This window comes from Bombina bombina, unplaced genomic scaffold (assembly GCF_027579735.1).
Source record: "Bombina bombina isolate aBomBom1 unplaced genomic scaffold, aBomBom1.pri scaffold_589, whole genome shotgun sequence".
NCBI classification, from domain to species: Eukaryota; Metazoa; Chordata; class Amphibia; order Anura; family Bombinatoridae; genus Bombina; species Bombina bombina.
In genome coordinates, this window is record NW_026512582.1 from 1 (window position 1) to 26,734 (window position 26,734).

Consider the following 26,734-nt stretch of genomic DNA (forward strand, 5'->3'; position numbering starts at 1 on the left):
GTATCTGTCGCTCTGTATCTGTCCCTTCTGTTTCTGTAGCTCTGTATCTGTAGCTCTGTATCTGTCCCTCTGTATCTGTTCCTCTGTATCTGTAGCTCTGTATCTGTCCCTTCTGTATCTGTAGCTCTGTATCTGTCCCTCTGTATCTGTCCTCTGTATCTGTTCCTCTGTATCTGTCCTCTGTATCTGTCCCTCTGTATCTGGTCCTCTGTATCTGTCCCTCTGTATCTGTTCCTCTGTATCTTTCCCTCTGTATCTGTCTCTGTATCTGTTCCTCTGTATCTGTCCTCTGTATCTGTCCCTCTGTATCTGTCCCTCTGTATCTGTAGCTCTGTATCTGTTCCTCTGTATCTGTCCCTCTGTATCTGTAGCTCTGTATCTGTCCCTCTGTATCTGTCCCTCTGTATCTGTTCCTCTGTATCTGTCCCTCTGTATCTGTCCTTCTGTATCTGTCCTCTGTATCTGTCCCTCTGTATCTGTCCCTCTGTATCTGTTCCTCTGTATCTGTCCCTCTGTATCTGTAGCTCTGTATCTGTAGCACTGTATCTGTTCCTCTGTATCTGTCCCTCTGTATCTGTTCCTCTGTATCTGTCCCTCTGTATCTGGTCCTCTGTATCTGTCCCTCTGTATCTGGTCCTCTGTATCTGTCCCTCTGTATCTGTAGCTCTGTATCTGTAGCTCTCTATCTGTAGCTCTGTATCTGTCCCTCTGTATCTGTCCCTGTATCTGTCCCTCTGTATCTGTCCCTCTGTATCTGTCCCTCTGTATCTGTAGCTCTGTATCTGTCCCTCTGTATCTGTAGCTCTGTATCTGTACTCTGTATCTGTCCCTCTGTATCTGGTCCTCTGTATCTGTAGCTCTGTATCTGTAGCTCTGTATCTGTAGCTCTGTATCTGTAGCTCTGTATCTGTCCCTCTGTATCTGTAGCTCTGTATCTGTAGCTCTGTATCTGTCCCTCTGTATCTGTCCCTCTGTATCTGTAGCTCTGTATCTGTAGCTCTGTATCTGTAGCTCTGTATCTGTAGCTCTGTATCTGTAGCTCTGTATCTGGTCCTCTGTATCTGTTCCTCTGTATCTGTCCCTCTATCTGTCCCTCTGTATCTGTCCCTCTGTATCTGTAGCTCTGTATCTGTCCCTCTGTATCTGTAGCTCTGTATCTGTAGCTCTGTATCTGTCCCTCTGTATCTGTTCCTCTGTATCTGTAGCTCTGTATCTGTAGCTCTGTATCTGTAGCTCTGTATCTGTAGCTCTGTATCTGTCCCTCTGTATCTGTAGCTCTGTATCTGTAGCTCTGTAACTGTCCCTCTGTATCTGTCCCTGTATCTGTAGCTCTGTATCTGTAGCTCTGTATCTGTAGCTCTGTATCTGTAGCTCTGTATCTGTTCCTCTGTATCTGTCCCTCTGTATCTGGTCCTCTGTATCTGTCCCCCTGTATCTGTTCCTCTGTATCTGTTCCTCTGTATCTGTTCCTCTGTATCTGTAGCTCTGTATCTGTTCCTCTATATCTGTCCCTTCTGTTATCTGTAGCTCTGTATCTGTAGCTCTGTATCTGTCCCTCTGTATCTGTCCTCTGTATCTGTTCCTCTGTATCTGTTCCTCTGTATCTGTCCCTCTGTATCTGTTCCTCTGTATCTGTAGCTCTGTATCTGTAGCTCTGTATCTGTTCCTCTGTATCTGTTCCTCTGTATCTGTCCCTCTGTATCTGTAGCTCTGTATCTGTAGCTCTGTATCTGTCGCTCTGTATCTGTCCCTTCTGTATCTGTAGCTCTGTATCTGTAGCTCTGTATCTGTCCCTCTGTATCTGTAGCTCTGTATCTTGCCCTCTGTATCTGTCCCTCTGTATCTGTAGCTCTGTATCTGTCCCTCTGTATCTGTCCCTCTGTATCTGTAGCTCTGTATCTGTCCCTACTGTATCTGTTCCTCTGTATCTGTCCCTCTGTATCTGTTCCTCTGTATCTGTCCCTCTGTATCTGTTCCTCTGTATCTGTCCCTCTGTATCTGTAGCTCTGTATCTTTCCTTCTGTTCTGTCCTCTGTATCTGTTCCCCTTAGCTAACTCTAATCTGTCCTCTTGTATCTGTACCTTCTGTATCTGTAGCTCGGTATCTGTAGCTCTGTATCTGTCCATCTGTATCTGTCGCCTCTATATCTGTTCCCTCTGTATCTGTTCATCTCTGTATCTGTACCTCTAGTATCTGTCCCTCTGTATCCTTCTGTCCCTTCTGTATCTGTCCCTCTGTATCTGTTCCTCTGTATCTGTCCCTCTGTATCTGTCCCTCTGTATCTGTAGCTCTGTATCTGTTCCTCTGTATCTGTCCCTCTGTATCTGTTCCTCTGTATCTGTCCCTCTGTATCTGTCCCTCTGTATCTGTAGCTCTGTATCTGTCCTCTGTATCTGTAGCTCTGTATCTGTAGCTCTGTATCTGTAGCTCTGTATCTGTCCCTCTGTATCTGTCCTCTGTATCTGTCCCTCTGTATCTGTCCCTCTGTATCTGTCCCTCTGTATCTGTCCCTCTGTATCTGTAGCTCTGTATCTGTCCCTCTGTATCTGTAGCTCTGTATCTGTAGCTCTGTATCTGTCCCTCTGTATCTGGTCCTCTGTATCTGTAGCTCTGTATCTGTAGCTCTGTATCTGTAGCTCTGTATCTGTAGCTCTGTATCTGTCCCTCTGTATCTGTAGCTCTGTATCTGTAGCTCTGTATCTGTAGCTCTGTATCTGTCCCTCTGTATCTGTCCCTCTGTATCTGTAGCTCTGTATCTGTAGCTCTGTATCTGTAGCTCTGTATCTGTAGCTCTGTATCTGTAGCTCTGTATCTGTTCCTCTGTATCTGTCCCTCTGTATCTGGTCCTCTGTATCTGTCCCCCTGTATCTGTTCCTCTGTATCTGTTCCTCTGTATCTGTTCCTCTGTATCTGTAGCTCTGTATCTGTTCCTCTATATCTGTCCCTTCTGTATCTGTAGCTCTGTATCTGTAGCTCTGTATCTGTCCCTCTGTATCTGTTCCTCTGTATCTGGTTCCTCTGTATCTGTTCTCTGTATCTGTCCCTCTGTATCTGTTCCTCTGTATCTGTAGCTCTGTATCTGTAGCTCTGTATCTGTTCCTCTGTATCTGTTCCTCTGTATCTGTCCCTCTGTATCTGTAGCTCTGTATCTGTAGCTCTGTATCTGTCGCTCTGTATCTGTCCCTTCTGTATCTGTAGCTCTGTATCTGTAGCTCTGTATCTGTCCCTCTGTATCTGTTCCTCTGTATCTGTAGCTCTGTATCTGTCCTTCTGTATCTGTAGCTCTGTATCTGTCTCTGTATCTGTCCCTCTGTATATGTACATCTGTATCTGTATCCTCTGTATCCTGCACCTCTGTATCTGTGTCCTCTGTATCTGTCCCTCTGTATCTGTCCCTTCTGTATCTTTCCCTCTGTATCTGTAGCTCTGTATCTGTCCCTCTGTATCTGTTCCTCTGTATCTGTCCCTCTGTATCTGTCCCTTCTGTATCTGTAGCTCTGTATCTGTTCCTCTGTATCTGTCCCTCTGTATCTGTAGCTCTGTATCTGTTCCTCTGTATCTGTTCCTCTGTATCTGTTCCTCTGTATCTGTCCCTCTGTATCTGTCCCTTCTGTATCTGTCCCTCTGTATCTGTCCCTCTGTATCTGTCCCTCTGTATCTGTTCCTCTGTATCTGTCCCTCTGTATCTGTAGCTCTGTATCTGTAGCACTGTATCTGTTCCTCTGTATCTGTCCCTCTGTATCTGTTCCTCTGTATCTGTCCCTCTGTATCTGGTCCTCTGTATCTGTCCCTCTGTATCTGGTCCTCTGTATCTGTCCCTCTGTATCTGTAGCTCTGTATCTGTAGCTCTCTATCTGTAGCTCTGTATCTGTCCCTCTGTATCTGTCCCTCTTATCTGTCCCTCTGTATCTGTAGCTCTGTATCTGTAGCTCTGTATCTGTTCCTCTGTATCTGTCCCTCTGTATCTGTTCCTCTGTATCTGTCCCTCTGTATCTGGTCCTCTGTATCTGTCCCTCTGTATCTGTAGCTCTGTATCTGTAGCTCTGTATCTGTCCCTCTGTATCTGGTCCTCGTGATCTGTAGCTCTGTATCTGTAGCTCTGTATCTGTAGCTCTGTATCTGTAGCTCTGTATCTGTCCCTCTGTATCTGTAGCTCTGTATCTGTAGCTCTGTATCTGTCCCTCTGTATCTGTTCCCTCTGTATCTGTCCCTCTGTATCTGTCCCTCTGTATCTGTAGCTCTGTATCTGTAGCTCTGTATCTGTAGCTCTGTATCTGTAGCTCTGTATCTGTTCCTCTGTATCTGTTCCTCTGTATCTGTTCCTCTGTATCTGTCCCTCTGTATCTGTCCCTCTGTATCTGTAGCTCTGTATCTGTAGCTCTGTATCTGTAGCTCTGTATCTGTCCCTCTGTATCTGTAGCTCTGTATCTGTCCTCTGTATCTGTAGCTCTGTATCTGTAGCTCTGTATCTGTAGCTCTGTATCTGTCCCTCTGTATCTGTAGCGCTGTATCTGTCCCTCTGTATCTGTCCCTCTGTATCTGTCCCTCTGTATCTGTTCCTCTGTATCTGTCCCTCTGTATCTGTAGCTCTGTATCTGTAGCTCTGTATCTGTTCCTCTGTATCTGTCGCCTCTGTATCTGGTCCTCTGTATCTGTCCCTCTGTATCTGTAGCTCTGTATCTGTCCCTCTGTATCTGTCCCTCTGTATCTGTCCTCTGTATCTGTAGCTCTGTATCTGTAGCTCTGTATCTGTAGCTCTGTATCTGTAGCTCTGTATCTGTCGCCTCTGTATCTGTAGCTCTGTATCTGTAGCTCTGTATCTGTCCCTCTGTATCTGTCCCTCTGTATCTGTAGCTCTGTATCTGTAGCTCTGTATCTGTAGCTCTGTATCTGTAGCTCTGTATCTGTTCCTCTGTATCTGTCCTCGTATCTGTTCCTCTGTATCTGTCCCTCTGTATCTGTCCCTCTGTATCTGTAGCTCTGTTTCTGTAGCTCTGTATCTGTAGCTCTGTATCTGTCCCTTCTGTATCTGTAGCTCTGTATCTGTAGCTCTGTATCTGTAGCTCTGTATCTGTCCCTCTGTATCTGTAGCGCTGTATCAGTCCCTCTGTATCTGTCCCTCTGTATCTGTTCCTCTGTATCTGTCCCTCTGTATCTGTAGCTCTGTATCTGTAGCTCTGTATCTGTTCCCTCTGTATCTGTCCCTCTGTATCTGTTCCTCTGTATCTGTCCCTCTGTATCTGTCCCTCTGTATCTGTCCCTCTGTATCTGTTCCTCTGTATCTGTCCATCTGTATCTGTAGCTCTGTATCTGTAGCTCTGTATCTGTTCCTCTGTATCTGTACCCTCTGTATCTGTTCCTCTGTATCTGTCCCTCTGTATCTGTAGCTCTGTATCTGTAGCTATCTGTATCTGTTCCTCTGTATCTGTCCCTCTGTATCTGTACCTCTGTATCTGTCCCTCTGTATCTGTCCCTCTGTATCTGTAGCTCTGTATCTGTAGCTCTGTATCTGTCCCTCTGTATCTGTAGCTCTGTATCTGTCCCTCTGTATCTGTAGCTCTGTATCTGTCCCTCTGTATCTGTTCCTCTGTATCTGTTCCTCTGTATCTGTCCCTCTGTATCTGTAAGCTCTGTATCTGTAGCTCTGTATCGTAGCTCTGTATCTGTCCCTCTGTATCTGTAGCGCTGTATCTGTCCCTCTGCATCTGTCCCTCTGTATCTGTCCCTCTGTATCTGTTCCTCTGTATCTGTTCCTCTGTATCTGTAGCTCTGTATCTGTAGCTCTGTATCTGTTCCTCTGTATCTGTCCCTCTTAATCTGTTCCTCTGTATCTGTCCCTCTGTATCTGGTCCTCTGTATCTGTACCTCTGTATCTGTAGCTCTGTATCTGTCCCTCTGTATCTGGTCCTCTGTATCTGTAGCTCTGTATCTGTAGCTCTGTATCTGTAGCTCTGTATCTGTAGCTCTGTATCTGTCCCTCTGTATCTGTAGCTCTGTATCTGTAGCTCTGTATCTGTCCCTCTGTATCTGTACCTCTGTATCTGTAGCTCTGTATCTGTCCCTCTGTATCTGTAGCTCTGTATCTGTAGCTCTGTATCTGTAGCTCTGTATCTGTAGCTCTGTATCTGTAGCTCTGTATCTGTTCCTCTGTATCTGTTCCTCTGTATCTGTTCCTCTGTATCTGTCCCTCTGTATCTGTCCCTCTGTATCTGTAGCTCTGTATCTGTAGCTCTGTATCTGTAGCTCTGTATCTGTCCCTCTGTATCTGTAGCTCTGTATCTGTAGCTCTGTATCTGTCCCTCTGTATCTGTAGCGCTGTATCTGTCCCTCTGTATCTGTCCCTCTGTATCTGTCCCTCTGTATCTGTTCCTCTGTATCTGTCCCTCTGTATCTGTAGCTCTGTATCTGTAGCTCTGTATCTGTTCCTCTGTATCTGTCCCTCTGTATCTGTTCCTCTGTATCTGTCCCTCTGTATCTGTCCCTCTGTATCTGTCCCTCTGTATCTGTAGCTTTGTATCTGTAGCTCTGTATCTGTCCCTCTGTATCTGTCCCTCTGTATCTGTCCCTCTGTATCTGACCCTCTGTATATGTAGCTCTGTATCTGTCCCTCTGTATCTGTCCCTCTGTATCTGTCCCTTTGTATCTGTCCCTCTGTATCTGTAGCTCTGTATCTGTTCCTCTGTATCTGTCCCTCTGTATCTGTCCCTCTGTATCTGTAGCTCTGTATCTGTTCCTCTGTATCTGTCCCTCTGTATCTGTTCCTCTGTATCTGTCCCTCTGTATCTCTAGCTCTGTGGGGCCTATCTATTAATCTCTGAATGGAGCTTGATGCCCCGTGTGCTCGCCAGAAACAGCAGTTATGAAGCAGCGGTCACAAAGACTGCTGCTCCATAACCTGTGCGTCTGCTCTGAGCAGGCGGACAGACATCGGCGGAATTCAACACGATTGAGTACGATCGGGTTGATTGACACCTCCCTGCTGGCGGCCCATTGGCCGCGAGTCTGCAGGGGGCGGCGTTGCACCAGTAGCTCTTGTGAGCTGCTGGTGCAATGCTGAATACGGAGAGCGTATTGCTCTCCGCATTCAGCAAGGTCTTACGGACCTGATCCGCAGTGTCGGATCAGGTCCGCAAGACCTTTCTTAAATAAGGGCCTGTATCTGTAGCTCTGTATCTGTCCCTTCTGTATCTGTAGCTCTGTATCTGTCCCTTCTGTATCTGTAGCTCTGTATCTGTCCCTTCTATATCTGTCCCTCGGTATCTGTAGCTCTGTATCTGTAGCTCTGTATCTGTCCCTCTGTATCTGTCCCTCTGTATCTGTAGCTCTGTATCTGTCCCTCTGTATCTGTAGCTCTGTATCTGTAGCTCTGTATCTGTAGCTCTGTATCTGTAGCTCTCTATCTGTAGCTCTGTATCTGTCCCTTCTGTATCTGTAGCTCTGTATCTGTCCCTTCTGTATCTGTAGCTCTGCATCTGTCCCTTCTATATCTGTCCCTCGGTATCTGTAGCTCTGTATCTGTAGCTCTGTATCTGTCCCTCTGTATCTGTCCCTCTGTATCTGTCCCTCTGTATCTGTAGCTCTGTATCTGTCCCTTCTGTATCTGTAGCTCTGCATCTGTCCCTTCTATATCTGTCCCTCTGTATCTGTAGCTCTGTATCTGTACCTCTGTATCTGTCCCTCTGTATCTGTCCCTTCTGTATCTGTAGCTCTGTATCTGTAGTTCTGTATCTGTAGCTCTGTATCTGTTCCTCTGTATCTGTAGCTCTGTATCTGTCCCTCTGTATCTGTCCCTTCTGTATCTGTAGCTCTGTATCTGTAGTTCTGTATCTGTAGCTCTGTATCTGTTCCTCTGTATCTGTAGCTCTGTATCTGTAGCTCTGTATCTGTCCCTTCTGTATCTGTAGCTCTGTATCTGTCCCTTCTGTATCTGTAGCTCTGTATCTGTAGCTCTGTATCTGTCCCTTCTGTATCTGTAGCTCTGTATCTGTCCCTTCTGTATCTGTTGCTCTGTATCTGTCCCTTATGTATCTGTAGCTCTGTATCTGTTCCTCTGTATCTGTCCCTCTGTATCTGTCCCTCTGTTTCTGTCCCTTCTGTTTCTGTCCCTTCTGTATCTGTAGCTCTGTATCTGTAGCTCTGTATCTGTAGCTCTGTATCTGTCCCTCTGTATCTGTAGCTCTGTATCTGTAGCTCTGTATCTGTCCCTTCTGTATCTGTAGCTCTGTATCTGTAGCTCTGTATCTGTAGCTCTGTATCTGTCCCTTCTGTTTCTGTAGCTCTGTATCTGTCCCTTCTGTAGCTCTGTATCTGTAGCTTTGTATCTGTCCCTCGGTATCTGTAGCTCTGTATCTGTCCCTTCTATATCTGTCCCTCGGTATTTGTCACTTCTGTATCTGTAGCTTTGTATCTGTCCCTCGGTATCTGTAGCTCTGTATCTGTCCCTTCTATATCTGTCCCTCGGTATCTGTCACTTCTGTATATGTCCCTCCTGTATCTGTAGCTCTGTATCTGTAGCTCTCAATATGTCCCTCTGTATCTGTCCCTTCTGTATCTGTCCCTCTGTTTCTCTCCTTTCGATGTCTCTCACTCACTTGGGACTTTTTCCTTCCTCTCTCTGACGTCTGCTTCTCTCTTCCTCCTTTTTTTTTCTTCCATCTCTCTGTCTCATTGCCCCTCCCTTCTCTCTTTTGAGTCTGTACAGAGTCACCCTTGTGTCCCCTTCTCTCTCTCTCTGTGAGTCTGTACAGAGTTACCCTTGTGTCCCCTTCTCTCTCTCTCTCTCTCTCTGTGAGTCTGTACAGAGTTACCCTTGTGTCCCCTTCTCTCCCTCTCTCTGTGAATCTGTACAGAGTCACCCTTGTGTCCCCTTCTCTCTCTCTCTCTCTCTCTGAGTCTGTACAGAGTTACCCTTGTGTCCCCTTCTCTCTCTCTCTCTCTCTCTCTCTCTCTCAGTCTGTACAGAGTCATCCTTGTGTCCCCTTCTCTCTCTCTCTCTCTCTCTCTCTCTCTCTCTCTCTCTCTCTCTGTGAGTCAGTACAGAGTCACCCTTGTGTCCCCTTCTCTCTCTCTCTCTCTCTCTCTCTCTCTCTCTCTCTCTCTCTCTCTCTCTCTCTCTCTCTCTCTGTGAGTCTGTACAGAGTCATCCTTGTGTCCCCTTCTCTCTCTCTCTCTCTCTCTCTCTCTGAGTCTGTACAGAGTTACCCTTGTGTCCCCTTCTCTCTCTCTCTCTCTCTCTCTCTCTCTCTCTCTCTCTGTGAGTCTGTACAGAGTTACCCTTGTGTCCCCTTCTCTCTCTCTCTCTCTCTCTCTCTCAGTCTGTACAGAGTCATCCTTGTGTCCCCTTCTCTCTCTCTCTCTCTCTCTCTCTCTCTCTCTCTCTCTCTTTCTCTCTATGTGAGTCTGTACAGAGTCATCCTTGTATCCCCTTCTCTCTCTCTCTCTGTGAGTCTGTACATAGTCACCCTTGTGTCCCCTTCTCTCTCTCTCTCTCTCTCTCTCTCTATCTCTCTCTGTGAGTCAGTACAGAGTCACCCTTGTGTCCCCTTCTCTCTCTCTCTCTCTCTCTCTCTCTCTCTCTATCTCTCTCTGTGAGTCAGTACAGAGTCACCCTTGTGTCCCCTTCTCTCTCTCTCTCTCTCTCTCTCTCTGTGAGTCTGTACAGAGTTACCCTTGTGTCCCCTTCTCTCTCTCTCAGTCTGTACAGAGTTACCCTTGTGTCCCCTTCTCTCGCTCTCTCTCTCTCTCAGTCTGTACAGAGTTACCCTTATGTGTCCCCTTCTCTCTCTCAGTCTGTACAGAGTTACCCTTGTGTCCCCTTCTCTCTCTCTCTCAGTCTGTACAGAGTTACCCTTGTGTCCCCTTCTCTCTCTCTCTCTCTCTCTCTCTCTCTCTCTCTCTCTCTCTCTCTCAGTCTGTACAGAGTTACCCTTGTGTCCCCTTCTCTCTCTCTCAGTCTGTACAGAGTTACCCTTGTGTCCCCTTCTCTCTCTCTCTCTCTCTCTCTCTCTCTCTCTCTCTCTCTCTCTGTGAGTCTGTACAGAGTTACCCTTGTGTCCCCTTCTCTCTCTCTCTCAGTCTGTACAGAGTTACCCTTGTGTCCCCTTCTCTCTCTCTCTCTCTCTCTCTCTCTCTCTCTCTCTCTCTCTCTCTCTCTCTCTGTGAGTCTGTACAGAGTTACCCTTGTGTCCCCTTCTCTCTCTCTCTCAGTCTGTACAGAGTTACCCTTGTGTCCCCTTCTCTCTCTCTCTCTCTCTCTCTCTCTCTCTCTCTCAGTCTGTACAGAGTCACCCTTGTGTCCCCTTCTCTCTCTCTCTCTCTCTCTCTCTCTCTCTCTGTGAGTCTGTACAGAGTCACCCTTGTGTCCCCTTCTCTCTCTCTGTGAGTCTGTACAGAGTCACCCTTGTGTCCCCTTCTCTCTCTCTCTCTCTCTCTCTCTCTCTCTGTGAGTCAGTACAGAGTTACCCTTGTGTCCCCTTCTCTCTCTCTGTGAGTCAGTACAGAGTTACCCTTGTGTCCCCTTCTCTCTCTCTCTCTCTCTCTCTCTCTCTCTCTCTCTCTCTCTCTCTCTCTCTGTGAGTATGTACAGAGTCACCCTTGTGTCCCCTTCTCTCTCTCTCTCTCTCTCAGTCTGTACAGAGTTACCCTTGTGCCCCTTCTCTCTCTCTCTCAGTCAGTACAGAGTCACCCTTGTGTCCCCTTCTCTCTCTCTCTTTGTGAGTCAGTACAGAGTTACCCTTGTGTCCCCTTCTTTCTCTCCCTCTGTAAGTCTGTACAGAGTCACCCTTGTGTCCCCTTCTCTCTCTCTCTCTCTCTCTCTCTCTGTGAGTCAGTACAGAGTCACCCTTGTGTCCCCTTCTCTCTCTTTGTGAGTCAGTACAGAGTTACCCTTGTGTCCCCTTCTCTCTCTTTGTGAGTCAGTACAGAGTTACCCTTGTGTCCCCTTCTCTCTCACTCTCTGTGAGTCTGTACAGAGTTAACCTTGTGTCCCCTTCTCTCTCTCTCTGTGAGTCAGTACATAGTTACCCTTGTGTCCGTCTCTCTCTCTCTCTCTCTCTCTCTCTCAGTCAGTACAGAGTTACCCTTGTGTCCCCTTCTCTCTCTCTCTTTGTGAGTCAGTACAGAGTTACCCTTGTGTCCCCTTCTCTCTCTCTCTTTGTGAGTCAGTACAGAGTTACCCTTGTGTCCCCTTCTCTCTCTCTCTTTGTGAGTCAGTACAGAGTTAACCTTGTGTCCCCTTCTCTCTCTCTCTTTGTGAGTCAGTACAGAGTTACCCTTGTGTCCCCTTCTCTCTCACTCTCTGTGAGTCTGTACAGAGTTAACCTTGTGTCCCCTTCTCTCTCTCTCTGTGAGTCAGTACAGAGTTACCCTTGTGTCCCCTTCTCTCTCTCTCTCTGTGAGTCTGTACAGAGTTACCCTTGTGTCCCCTTCTCTCTCTCTCTCTGTGAGTCTGTACAGAGTTAACCTTGTGTCCCCTTCTCTCTCTCTCTCTGTGAGTCAGTACAGAGTTACCCTTGTGTCCCCTTCTCTCTCTCTCTCTCTCTCTCTCTGTGAGTCAGTACAGAGTTACCCTTGTGTCCCCTTCTCTCTCTCTCTCTCTCTCTGTGAGTCTGTACAGAGTTAACCTTGTGTCCCCTTCTCTCTCTCTCTCTCTCTCTCTCTGTGAGTCTTTACAGAGTCACCCTTGGGTCCCCTTCTCTCTCTCTCTCTCTCTCTCTCTCTCTCTCTCTCTCTCTCTCTCTCTCTCTCTCTGTGAGTCAGTACAGAGTTACCCTTGTGTCCCCTTCTCTCTCTCTCTCTCTCTGTGAGTCTGTACAGAGTTAACCTTGTGTCCCCTTCTCTCTCTCTCTCTCTCTGAGTCTTTACAGAGTCACCCTTGGGTCCCCTTCTCTCTCTCTCTCTCTCTCTCTCTCTCTCTCTCTCCCTCTCTGTGAGTCTTTACAGAGTTACCCTTGTGTCCCCTTCTCTCTCTCTCTCTGTGAGTCTGTACAGAGTTAACCTTGTGTCCCCCCCCCCCTCTCTCTCTCTCTCTCTCTCTCTCTCTGTGAGTCTTTACAGAGTCACCCTTGGGTCCCCTTCTCTCTCTCTGTGAGTCTGTACAGAGTTACCCTTGTGTCCCCTTCTCTCTCTCTCTCTCTCTCTCTCTCTCTCTCTCTGTGAGTCCGTACAGAGTCACCCTTGTGTCCCCTTCTCTCTCTCTCTCTCTCTCTCTCTCTCTCTCTGTGAGTCTGTACAGAGTTACCCTTGTGTCCCCTTCTCTCTCTCTCTCTGTGAGTCTGTACAGAGTTAACCTTGTGTCCCCTTCTCTCTCTCTCTCTCTCTCTCTCTCTCTCTCTCTCTGTGAGTCCGTACAGAGTCACCCTTGTGTCCCCTTCTCTCTCTCTCTCTCTCTCTGTGAGTCTTTACAGAGTTACCCTTGTGTCCCCTTCTCTCTCTCTCTCTGTGAGTCTGTACAGAGTTAACCTTGTGTCCCCTTCTCTCTCTCTCTCTCTCTCTCTCTCTCTCTCTCTGTGAGTCCGTACAGAGTCACCCTTGTGTCCCCTTCTCTCTCTCTCTCTCTCTCTCTCTCTCTCTGTGAGTCTTTACAGAGTTACCCTTGTGTCCCCTTCTCTCTCTCTCTCTCTCTCTCTCTCTCTGTGAGTCAGTACAGAGTTACCCTTGTGTCTCCTTCTCTCTCTCTCTCTCTCTCTCTCTGTGTGAGTCCGTACAGAGTTACCCTTGTGTCCCCTTCTCTCTCTCTCTCTCTCTCTCTCTCTCTGTGAGTCTTTACAGAGTCACCCTTGTGTCCCCTTCTCTCTCTCTGTGAGTCTGTACAGAGTCACCCTTGGGTCCCCTACTCTCTATGTCACTTACCTGGCATATGAACCATGCGACAATTGCACTTCTCAACCACATATCGTGTTTCACAGTCGATGCGACAAGCCGTGATACTGTAGGTCTTGAAATAGGGAGAATCCAGTGGGGTGCTCTTACATTTACCCCAAGGGGGAGGCAGGTACTCCAGCTAAAGGGAGAAAGGTTAAGGACTGACACAAACAGTGCAAAGGCAAAAACGTGACCATTAATCCACTGACCAATTATGTAAATCATACAAGCAATGCCAGACGGGCAAGCAGACAAAGCAAGCATTGGTGGATAGATGCATGGCACTGCAGAGTGAAGGTGCAGGCACAGCTGGTACTGCAGGGCGAGGGTGCAGACAAAATCAGTAGGTACTGCAGGGTGAAGGTGCAGGCACAGCTGGAGCTGCAGGGTGAGGGTGCAGACACAATCAGTAGGTACTGCAGGATGAGGGTGCAGACACAATCAGTAGGTACTGCAGGGTGAGAATGCAGACACAGTCAGTAGGTACTGCAGGATGAGGGTGCAGACACAGTCAGTAGGTACTGCAGGATGAGGGTGCAGACACAATCAGTAGGTACTGCAGGGTGAGAATGCAGACACAGTCAGTAGGTACTGCAGGATGAGGGTGCAGACACAGTCAGTAGGTACTGCAGGATGAGGGTGCAGACACAGTCAGTAGGTACTGCAGGATGAGGGTGCAGACACAATCAGTAGGTACTGCAGGGTGAGAATGCAGACACAGTCAGTAGGTACTGCAGGATGAAGGTGCAGACACAGTCAGTAGGTACTGCAGGGTGAGAATGCAGACACAGTCAGTAGGTACTGCAGGATGAGGGTGCAGACACAATCAGTAGGTACTGCAGGGTGAGAATGCAGACACAGTCAGTAGGTACTACAGGATGAGGGTGCAGACAAAGTCAATAGGTACTGAAGGATGAGGGTGCAGACACAATCAGTAGGTACTGCAGGGTGAGAATGCAGACACAGTCAGTAGGTACTGCAGGATGAGGGTGCAGACACAATCAGTAGGTACTGCAGGATGAGGGTGCAGACACAGTCAGTAGGTACTGCAGGATGAGGGTGCAGACACAATCAGTAGGTACTGCAGGATGAGGGTGCAGACACAATCAGTAGGTACTGCAGGGTGAGGGTGCAGACACAATTAGTAGGTACTGCAGGTTGAGGGTGCAGACAATCAGTAGGTACTGCAGGATGAGGGTGCAGACACAGTCAGTAGGTACTGCAGGATGAGGGTGCAGACACAATCAGTAGGTACTGCAGGGTGAGAATGCAGACACAGTCAGTAGGTACTGCAGGATGAGGGTGCAGACACAGTCAGTAGGTACTGCAGGATGAGGGTGCAGACACAATCAGTAGGTACTGCAGGGTGAGAATGCAGACACAGTCAGTAGGTACTGCAGGATGAGGGTGCAGACACAATCAGTAGGTACTGCAGGGTGAGAATGCAGACACAGTCAGTAGGTACTGCAGGATGAGGGTGCAGACACTGTCAGTAGGTACTGCAGGATGAGGGTGCAGACACAATCAGTAGGTACTGCAGGGTGAGAATGCAGACACAGTCAGTAGGTACTACAGGATGAGGGTGCAGACACAGTCAGTAGGTACTGCAGGATGAGGGTGCAGACACAATCAGTAGGTACTGCAGGGTGAGAATGCAGACACAGTCAGTAGGTACTGCAGGATGAGGGTGCAGACACAATCAGTAGGTACTGCAGGGTGAGAATGCAGACACAGTCAGTAGGTACTGCAGGATGAGGGTGCAGACACAATCAGTAGGTACTGCAGGGTGAGAATGCAGACACAGTCAGTAGGTACTACAGGATGAGGGTGCAGACACAGTCAGTAGGTACTGCAGGATGAGGGTGCAGACACAATCAGTAGGTACTGCAGGGTGAGAATGCAGACACAGTCAGTAGGTACTGCAGGATGAGGGTGCAGACACAATCAGTAGGTACTGCAGGATGAGGGTGTAGACACAGTCAGTAGGTACTGCAGGATGAGGGTGCAGACACAGTCAATAGGTTCTGCAAAGTGAGGGTGCAGACACAATCAGTAGGTACTGCAAGGTGAGGGTGCAGACACAATCAGTAGGTACTGCAAGGTGAGGGTGCAGACACAATCAGTAGGTGCTGTCGTGTGAGGGTGCAAACACTATCAGTTGTACTGCAGGGTGGGGGTGCAGACACAGTCAGTAGGTACACACGATGAGGGTGTAGACATACAGTTGTTATTGTACAGTGAAAGTGCAGATATACAGTTAGTATTATACGGTGAGAGTGCAGCTATACAGTTAGTATTATACGGTGAGAGTGCAGATAAACAGTTAGTATTATACTGTGAGAGTGCAGATATACAGTTAGTATTATACGGTGAGAGTGCAGATAAACAGTTAGTATTATACGGTGAGAGTGCAGATATACAGTTAGTATTATACGGTGAGAGTGCAGATATACAGTTAGTATTATACGGTGAGAGTGCAGATAAACAGTTAGTATTATACGGTGAGAGTGCAGACATACAGTTAGTATTATATGGTGAGAGTGCAGATATACAGTTAGTATTATACGGTGAGAGTGCAGATAAACAGTTAGTATTATACGGTGAGAGTGCAGACATACAGTTAGTATTATACGGTGAGAGTGCAGATATACAGTTAGTATTATACAGTGAGAGTGCAGATATACAGTTAGTATTATACGGTGAGATTGCAGATATACAGTTAGTATTATACGGTGAGAGTGCAGCTATACAGTTAGTATTATACGGTGAGAGTGCAGATATACAGTTAGTATTATACGGTGAGAGTGCAGATAAACAGTTAGTATTATACAGTGAGAGTGCAGACATACAGTTATTATTATATGGTGAGAGTGCAGATATACAGTTAGTATTATACGGTGAGAGTGCAGATAAACAGTTAGTATTATACGGTGAGAGTGCAGCTATACAGTTAGTATTATACGGTGAGAGTGCAGACATACAGTTAGTATTATACGGTGAGAGTGCAGACATACAGTTAGTATTATACGGTGAGAGTGCAGATATACAGTTAGTATTATACGGTGAGAGTGCAGATATACAGTTAGTATTATACGGTGAGAGTGCAGATAAACAGTTAGTATTATACTGTGAGAGTGCAGATATACAGTTAGTATTATACGGTGAGAGTGCAGATAAACAGTTAGTATTATACGGTGAGAGTGCAGATATACAGTTAGTATTATACGGTGAGAGTGCAGATATACAGTTAGTATTATACAGTGAGAGTGCAGATATACAGTTAGTATTATACGGTGAGAGTGCAGCTATACAGTTAGTATTATACGGTGAGAGTGCAGATAAACAGTTAGTATTATACTGTGAGAGTGCAGATATACAGTTAGTATTATACGGTGAGAGTGCAGATAAACAGTTAGTATTATACGGTGAGAGTGCAGATATACAGTTAGTATTATACGGTGAGAGTGCAGATATACAGTTAGTATTATACGGTGAGAGTGCAGATATACAGTTAGTATTATACGGTGAGAGTGCAGATATACAGTTAGTATTATACGGTGAGAGTGCAGATAAACAGTTAGTATTATACGGTGAGAGTGCAGATATACAGTTAGTATTATACGGTGAGAGTGCAGATATACAGTTAGTATTATACGGTGAGAGTGCAGATATACAGTTAGTATTATACGGTGAGAGTGCAGCTATACAGTTAGTATTATACGGTGAGAGTGCAGATAAACAGTTAGTATTATACGGTGAGAGTGCAGATATACAGTTAGTATTATACAGTGAGAGTGCAGATATACAGTTAGTATTATACGGTGAGAGTGCAGATATACAGTTAGTATTATACGGTGAGAGTGCAGATATACAGTTAGTATTATACGGTGAGAGTGCAGCTATACAGTTAGTATTATACGGTGAGAGTGCAGATAAACAGTTAGTATTATACGGTGAGAGTGCAGATATACAGTTAGTATTATACGGTGAGAGTGCAGATAAACAGTTAGTATTATACGGTGATAGTGCAGATATACAGTTAGTATTATACAGTGAGAGTGCAGATATAGATACTGTGGGATGGGGTGCAGCTATAGATACGGTGGGGGGTGCAGATATAGATACGGTGGGGGTGCAGATATAGATATGGTGGGGGGTGCAGATATAGATACGTGGGGGGGTGCAGATATAGATACGGTGGGGGGGTGCAGATATAGATAAGGTGGGGGGTGCAGATATAGATACTGTGGGGGGGGGGTGCAGATATAGATACGGTGAGGGGTGCAGATATAGATACGGTGGGGGGTACAGATATAGATACGGTGTGGGGTTGCAGATATAGATACGGTGGGGGGGTGCAGATATAGATACGGTGGGGGGGGTGCAGATATAGATAAGGTGGGGGGGTGCAGATATAGAAAAGGTGGGGGGGTGCAGATATAGATACGGTGGGGGGTGTGCAGATATAGATAAGGTGGGGGGGTGCAGATATAGATACTGTGGGGGGGTTGCAGATATAGATACGGTGGGGGGTGCAGATATAGATACGGTGGGGGGGTGCAAATATAGATAAGGTGGGGGGGTGCAGATATAGATACTGTGGGGGGGGGGTGCAGATATAGATACGGTGGGGGGTGCAGATATAGATACGGTGGGGGGTACAGATATAGATACGGTGTGGGGTTGCAGATATAGATACGGTGGGGGTGCAGATATACAGGGAGTGCAGAATTATTAGGCAAGTTGTATTTTTGAGGATTAATTTTATTATTGAACAACAACCATGTTCTCAATGAACCCAAAAAACTCATTAATATCAAAGCTGAATATTTTTGGAAGTAGTTTTTAGTTTGTTTTTAGTTTTAGCTATTTTAGGGGGATATCTGTGTGTGCAGGTGACTATTACTGTGCATAATTATTAGGCAACTTAACAAAAAACAAATATATACCCATTTCAATTATTTATTTTTACCAGTGAAACCAATATAACATCTCAACATTCACAAATATACATTTCTGACATTCAAAAACAAAACAAAAACAAATCAGTGACCAATATAGCCACCTTTCTTTGCAAGGACACTCAAAAGCCTGCCATCCATGGATTCTGTCAGTGTTTTGATCTGTTCGCCATCAACCTTGCGTGCAGCAGCAACCACAGCCTCTCAGACACTGTTCAGAGAGGTGTACTGTTTTCCCTCCTTGTAAATCTCACATTTGATGATGGACCACAGGTTCTCAATGGGGTTCAGATCAGGTGAACAAGGAGGCCATGTCATTAGATTTTCTTCTTTTATACCCTTTCTTGCCAGCCACGCTGTGGAGTACTTGGACGCGTGTGATGGAGCATTGTCCTGCATGAAAATCATGTTTTTCTTGAAGGATGCAGACTTCTTCCTGTACCACTGCTTGAAGAAGGTGTCTTCCAGAAACTGGCAGTAGGACTGGGAGTTGAGCTTGACTCCATCCTCAACCCGAAAAGGCCCCACAAGCTCATCTTTGATGATACTAGCCCAAACCAGTACTCCACCTCCACCTTGCTGGTGTCGGACTGGAGCTCTCTGCCCTTTACCAATCCAGCCACGGGCCCATCCATCTTGCCCATCAAGACTCACTCTCATTTCATCAGTCCATAAAACCTTAGAAAAATCAGTCTTGAGATATTTCTTGGCCCAGTCTTGACGTTTCAGCTTGTGTGTCTTGTTCAGTGGTGGTCGTCTTTCAGCCTTTCTTACCTTGGCCATGTCTCTGAGTATTGCACACCTTGTGCTTTTGGGCACTCCAGTGATGTTGCAGCTCTGAAATATGGCCAAACTGGTGGCAAGTGGCACCTTGGCAGCTGCACGCTTGACTTTTCTCAGTTCATGGGCAGTTATTTTGCGCCTTGGTTTTTCCACATGCTTCTTGCGACCCTGTTGACTATTTTGAATGAAACGCTTGATTGTTCGATGATCACGCTTCAGAAGCTTTGCAATTTTAAGAGTGCTGCATCCCTCTGCAAGATATCTCACTATTTTTGACTTTTCTGAGCCTGTCAAGTCCTTCTTTTGACCCATTTTGCCAAAGGAAAGGAAGTTGCCTAATAATTATGCACACCTGATATAGGGTGTTGATGTCATTAGACCACACCCCTTCTCATTACAGAGATGCACTTCACCTAATATGCTTAATTGGTAGTAGGTTTTCGAGCCTATACAGCTTGGAGTAAGACAACATGCATAAAGAGGATGATGTGGTCAAAATACTCATTTGCCTAATAATTCGGCACTCCCTGTAGATACGGTGGGGGTTGCAGATATAGATACAATAGGGGGTTCAGATATAGGTATGGTGGGGGGTGCAGTTATAGATACTGTGGGGGGTGCAGATATAGATACGGTGGGGGTACAGATATAGATACGGTGGGGGGTGCAGATATAGATACTGTGGGGGGTGCAGATATAGATACGGTGGGGGGTGCAGATATAGATACTGTGGGGGGTGCAGATATAGATACGGTGGGGGGGTGCAGATATAGATACTGTGGGGGGTGCAGATATAGATACGGTGGGGGTTGCAGATATAGATACAGTGGGGGGGTGCAGATATAGATACTGTGGGGGTGCAGATATAGATACGGTGGGGGTGCAGATATAGATACGGTGGGGGTTGCAGATATAGATACGGTGGGGGGTGCAGATATAGATACAATAGGGGGTTCAGATATAGGTACGGTGGGGGGTGCAGATATAGATACGGTGGGGGTTGCAGATATAGATACAATAGGGGGTGCAGATATAGATACGGTAGGGGTTGCAGATATAGATACGGTGGGGGTGCAGATATAGATACGGTGGGGGTTGCAGATATAGATACAATAGGGGGGTTCAGATATAGTTACGGTGGGGGGGTACAGATATAGATACAGTGGGGGGGTACAGATATAGATACGATGGGGGTTGCAGATATAGATATGGTGGGGGTGCAGATATAGATACGGTGGGGGTTCAGATATAGGTATGGTGCGGGGTGCAGTTATAGATACTGTGGGGGGGTGCAGATATAGATACTGTGGGGGGTGCAGATATAGATACGGTGGGGGTACAGATATAGATACGGTGGGGGGTGCAGATATAGATACTGTAGTGGGTGCAGATATAGATACGTTGGGGGTACAGATATAGATACGGTGGGGGTTGCAGATATAGATACTGTGGGGGGTGCAGATATAGATACTGTGGGGGGTGCAGATATAGATACGGTGGGGGTACAGATATAGATACGATGGGGGTTCAGATATAGGTATGGTGGGGGGTGCAGTTATAGATACTGTGGGGGGGTGCAGATGTAGATACTGTGGGGGGGTGCAGATATAGATACGGTGGGGGTTCAGATATAGGTATGGTGGGGGGTGCAGTTATAGATACTGTGGGGGGGTGCAGATATAGATACTGTGGGGGGGTGCAGATATAGATACTGTGGGGGGGTGCAGATATAGATACGGGGGGTGCAGATATAGATACGGTGGGGGGTGCAGATATAGATACTGTGGGGGGTGCAGATATAGATACTGTGGGGGGTGCAGATATAGATACTGTGGGGGGTGCAGATATAGATACGGTGGGGGTTGCAGATATAGATACTGTGGGGGGTTGCAGATATAGATACTGTGGGGGGTGCAGATATAGATACTGTGGGGGTACAGATATAGATACGGTGGGGGGTGCAGATATAGATACAATAGGGGGTTCAGATATAGGTATGGTGGGGGGTGCAGTTATAGATACTGTGGGGGGGTGCAGATATAGATACTGTGGGGGGTGCAGATATAGATACGGTGGGGGTACAGATATAGATACAGTGGGGGTACAGATATAGATACGGTGGGGGGTGCAGATATAGATACGGTGGGGGGTGCAGATATAGATACTTTGGGGGGTGCAGATATAGATACGGTGGGGGTTGCAGATATAGATACTGTGGGGGGGTGCAGATATAGATACGGTGGGGGTGCAGATATAGATACGGTGGGGGTACAGATATAGATACGGTGGGGGGTACAGATATAGATACGGTGGGGGGGTGCAGATATATATACATTAGGGGGTTCAGATATAGGTATGGTGGGGGGGTGCAGATATAGATACGGTGGGGGTTGCAGATATAGATACTGTGGGGGGTGCAGATATAGATACTGTGGGGGGTGCAGATATAGATATGGTGGGGGGTGCAGATATAGATACTGTGGGGGGTGCAGATATAGATGCGGGGGGTGCAGATATAGATACGGTGGGGGGTGCAGATATAGATACTGTGGGGGGTGCAGATATAGATACTGTGGGGGGTGCAGATATAGATACGGTGGGGGTTGCAGATATAGATACTGTGGGGGGGTGCAGATATAGATACTGTGGGGGGTGCAGATATAGATACTGTGGGGGTACAGATATAGATACGGTGTGGGGTTGCAGATATAGATACGGTGGGGGGGGTGCAGATATAGATACGGTGGGGGGGGTGCAGATATAGATAAGGTGGGGGGGGTGCAGATATAGAAAATGTGGGGGGGTGCAGATATAGATACGGTGGGGGGGTGCAGATATAGATAAGGTGGGGGGGTGCAGATATAGATACTGTGGGGGGGTTGCAGATATAGATACGGTGGGGGGTGCAGATATAGATACGGCGGGGGGGGGTGCAAATATAGATAAGGTGGGGGGGTGCAGATATAGATACTGTGGGGGGGGGTGCAGATATAGATACGGTGGGGGGTGCAGATATAGATACGGTGGGGGGTACAGATATAGATACGGTGTGGGGTTGCAGATATAGATACGGTGGGGGTGCAGATATACAGGGAATGCAGAATTATTAGGCAAGTTGTATTTTTGAGGATTCATTTTATTATTGAACAACAACCATGTTCTCAATGAACCCAAAAAACTCATTAATATCAAAGCTGAATTGTTTTGGAAGTAGTTTTTAGTTTGTTTTTAGTTTTAGCTATTTTAGGGGGATATCTGTGTGTGCAGGTGACTATTACTGTGCATAATTATTAGGCAACTGTTACGGTTGCCTCCAGGCTGGCTGGAAGTTGGACCGTAGAAAAGGATGCTCCTAGCGCTCACCAAAGGAGCAGCAGCACCGTGGACACTATAACTACTGCGTAGCCACCATCAGTAATGCAGACTATATGAACCACCGCTGCTGGGCTGGTATCTCGCCGTCTGCTCTGCGCCCTGGACCTACGACCAGGCTCCAGTAGGCGAACCTCTTCCTTCTGTAGCAATCCCTGTAGCTAAGGGAGTATGAAAAACATAGCAATCCCTGTAGTGATTATAAGCTGTCCCCTACAAACATGAGTCAAAGCTGCAAGTTAGAGGGTCAAAAATAGGTCTGATGTGCTGGAGCACACAGCCTCCTTTTTATTGAGGTTACATGCAAACAGGACACTCTCAGGGGGAGGCATAAAATCCCCCATCACACATTTGATATTAGATAGAGAGACACTCCCTTTGACAGGCCACAACATTTACTTCAGCAGATAACATTACACACAATAAAACAATGCAGTCCACCTTATCAATACTAGTCTGATTAGACAATGGGAAAGTTGATCACTAAACCTAATTAGAGCTAATCCCAGCAGACTTGTATTTAGAATAGGTTTCTTGAAGCTGAACAAAATTTAACTCTTAATGGCACACAATGAAACTGAACCAAGTGGGAGAAAGCCAGGGACAAGTCATTTCACAGGTCTGGGGACATAGTCTTAAAGGGGGCATTGTTCACCAAAGTCACAATATGTCGTCAGACGGTTCCCAAAGGGCCACACACACCCAACAAAAGTTAATAGGTTTTCAGGGGCACAATCTTCCAGGGGCCATAGTCATGTGGAAGGAGGCTGGCAAATAGGCTTCTCCAAAATCCAGGGAAGCAGGGCAATTTTCCATTTAAAGGGCCAGTTACAAACAGCAGTTTGTAACATATCTCCCCTTTTGGAGGGAGACTAACCAGGCACCTGACCTTCTGCCGGTCAGTGCCTAAGTTAGTCTCGCAACCCACCCACAAATAATCGTTAGCAGCAAAGTAGCCCCCCCCACAATACGTAGTACTGGCCTGTAAGTTCCAGGTTGTAGGATGAAAGTGTAGCATCCTCGGCCTTCCAGGCGCAGCTGGGCAAATAGCTGATGGTACTTGGGGGGCAGAGGCCAGCGGCACTCTGCCCTGGTGCCAGCGCTTCTGCTGGGGTGAGGGGTTTGCAGGCCAGTCCTGTAACAAGGACAAGGTCTGTAGGGCAGAGGCCAGCAGCGCTCTGTCCTGATGCCAGCTCTTCTGCTGGGGGAATTGGGGCATAGTCCTGCCCGGTGGCAAAGGGAACGTGGGGGACAGTGGGGGTTAACATCTCCACTGTTAACCCTGGGCCCAAGTTAGGAGTTAGCTGGGGAGGGGGAGATTGGCTTACCTCCTCCTCCTGATACTCCGGCGGCCGTTGGGAAGGGAGGTCGATGCTCTCCGCTTCCTGTGGAACATGCTGCGGCTGGGGAGAGAGACCGGTTGTCTCCTCTCCCTGGAAGGCACACTCCGGCTGGGGAGGGAGGTCGATGCTCTCCCCTCCCTGTAGCTGGGTCTGTCGCTGGGGATCTGGGCCGCCTGCCCAGCATCCCTGTAGGGCCGGTAGAGAGACTGCGGTCCCATCTCCACCTGCCTGCTGGGGGTCCTCCCAGGACCAGTCTATGAGGCCTGCTGCCTCTGGTATCTCTGGTTGGGGTTGGGGAAGGAGACCGGTTGTCTCTTCCCTCTGCACAGTATACTGCCGCTGGGGAGGGAGGTCGCTGCTCTCCTCTCCCTTACATACTTCCAGCCGCTGGGGAATGGAGTCTGGGCTCACAATTCCCTGCATATTCCTCTGCTGCTGGGGGACAGGACCAACTGTCTCTGCCCCCTGTAACTCATTTTCTCGCTGGAGAGCAGGTGTCCATACCCCCAAACTCCACAGTTGGCGCTCAAAGGCTCGTGCTGCTTCGTTCTCAGTAGCCAATTCCCGGATGAGGCGACTGACTACCTCCTGCACAGGGTCTGGACCATATCGGACTAGCCGCCTCTTTACCTCTGGAACGAAATCCGCGCCCTCATAGCGACGGATCAGGTTGAGGTGCTCTTCACAGGGTTCTGACCAGTATCTTGTCAGCTCCATGCTGCTGTAGGTAGGGACGCTGCGCAGTGGCTAGCGTTGCCCTCAATAACTTTCCTACGATACCAGTGCTGTTGTGGTGCTGCTCCTTGCGCTAGGACGCCAATCCCACCGCTGCCGCCAAATGTTACGGTTGCCTCCAGGCTGGCTGGAAGTTGGACCGTAGAAAAGGATGCTCCTAGCGCTCACCAAAGGAGCAGCAGCACCGTGGACACTATAACTACTGCGTAGCCACCATCAGTAATGCAGACTATATGAACCACCGCTGCTGGGCTGGTATCTCGCCGTCTGCTCTGCGCCCTGGACCTACGACCAGGCTCCAGTAGGCGAACCTCTTCCTTCTGTAGCAATCCCTGTAGCTAAGGGAGTATGAAAAACATAGCAATCCCTGTAGTGATTATAAGCTGTCCCCTACAAACATGAGTCAAAGCTGCAAGTTAGAGGGTCAAAAATAGGTCTGATGTGCTGGAGCACACAGCCTCCTTTTTATTGAGGTTACATGCAAACAGGACACTCTCAGGGGGAGGCATAAAATCCCCCATCACACATTTGATATTAGATAGAGAGACACTCCCTTTGACAGGCCACAACATTTACTTCAGCAGATAACATTACACACAATAAAACAATGCAGTCCACCTTATCAATACTAGTCTGATTAGACAATGGGAAAGTTGATCACTAAACCTAATTAGAGCTAATCCCAGCAGACTTGTATTTAGAATAGGTTTCTTGAAGCTGAACAAAATTTAACTCTTAATGGCACACAATGAAACTGAACCAAGTGGGAGAAAGCCAGGGACAAGTCATTTCACAGGTCTGGGGACATAGTCTTAAAGGGGGCATTGTTCACCAAGGTCACAATATGTCCCCAGACGGTTCCCAAAGGGCCACACACACCCAACAAAAGTTAATAGGTTTTCAGGGGCACAATCTTCCAGGGGCCATAGTCATGTGGAAGGAGGCTGGCAAATAGGCTTCTCCAAAATCCAGGGAAGCAGGGCAATTTTCCATTTAAAGGGCCAGTTACAAACAGCAGTTTGTAACAGCAACTTAACAAAAAACAAATATATACCCATTTCAATTATTTATTTTTACCAGTGAAACCAATATAACATCTCAACATTCACAAATATACATTTCTGACATTCAAAAACAAAACAAAAACAAATCAGTGACCAAAATAGCCACCTTTCTTTGCAAGGACACTCAAAAGCCTGCCATCCATGGATTCTGTCAGTGTTTTGATCTGTTCGCCATCAACATTGCGTGCAGCAGCAACCACAGCCTCTCAGACACTGTTCAGAGAGGTGTACTGTTTTCCCTCCTTGTAAATCTCACATTTGATGATGGACCACAGGTTCTCAATGGGGTTCAGATCAGGTGAACAAGGAGGCCATGTCATTAGATTTTCTTCTTTTATACCCTTTCTTGCCAGCCACGCTGTGGAGTACTTGGACGCGTGTGATAGAGCATTGTCCTGCATGAAAATCATGTTTTTCTTGAAGGATGCAGACTTCTTCCTGTACCACTGCTTGAAGAAGGTGTCTTCCAGAAACTGGCAGTAGGACTGGGAGTTGAGCTTGACTCCATCCTCAACCCGAAAAGGCCCCACAAGCTCATCTTTGATGATACTAGCCCAAACCAGTACTCCACTTCCACCTTGCTGGTGTCGGACTGGAGCTCTCTGCCCTTTACCAATCCAGCCACGGGCCCATCCATCTTGCCCATCAAGACTCACTCTCATTTCATCAGTCCATAAAACCTTAGAAAAATCAGTCTTGAGATATTTCTTGGCCCAGTCTTGACGTTTCAGCTTGTGTGTCTTGTTCAGTGGTGGTCGTCTTTCAGCCTTTCTTACCTTGGCCATGTCTCTGAGTATTGCACACCTTGTGCTTTTGGGCACTCCAGTGATGTTGCAGCTCTGAAATATGGCCAAACTGGTGGCAAGTGGCACCTTGGCAGCTGCACGCTTGACTTTTCTCAGTTCATGGGCAGTTATTTTGCGCCTTGGTTTTTCCACATGCTTCTTGCGACCCTGTTGACTATTTTGAATGAAACGCTTGATTGTTCGATGATCACGCTTCAGAAGCTTTGCAATTTTAAGAGTGCTGCATCCCTCTGCAAGATATCTCACTATTTTTGACTTTTCTGAGCCTGTCAAGTCCTTCTTTTGACCCATTTTGCCAAAGGAAAGGAAGTTGCCTAATAATTATGCACACCTGATATAGGGCGTTGATGTCATTAGACCACACCCCTTCTCATTACAGAGATGCACTTCACCTAATATGCTTAATTGGTAGTAGGCTTTCGAGCCTATACAGCTTGGAGTAAGACAACATGCATAAAGAGGATGATGTGGTCAAAATACTCATTTGCCTAATAATTCGGCACTCCCTGTAGATACGGTGGGGGTTGCAGATATAGATACAATAGGGGGTTCAGATATAGGTATGGTGGGGGGTGCAGTTATAGATACTGTGGGGGGGTGCAGATATAGATACGGTGGGGGTACAGATATAGATACGGTGGGGGGTGCAGATATAGATACTGTGGGGGGTGCAGATATAGATATGGTGGGGGGTGCAGATATAGATACTGTGGGTGGTGCAGATATAGATACGGTGGGGGGGTGCAGATATAGATACTGTGGGGGGTGCAGATATAGATACGGTGGGGGTTGCAGATATAGATACGGT

The 26,734-nt window shown here is 47.2% G+C and overlaps 1 protein-coding gene across 1 annotated transcript in view; it reads right to left on the minus strand.

Moving 5' to 3' along the window:
- Positions 1–12,850: 12,850 nt before the first annotated feature.
- LOC128644409 (acid-sensing ion channel 1-like) overlaps positions 12,851–26,734 on the minus strand; it is a gene marked incomplete at both ends in the record, with an annotated part of 273,946 nt that continues 260,062 nt past the window's right edge. Inside the window, one exon of the mRNA XM_053697033.1 lies at positions 12,851–13,001. Within this exon, the coding sequence (XP_053553008.1) occupies positions 12,851–13,001 (151 nt within the window). The remainder of the gene's footprint in view (positions 13,002–26,734) is intronic.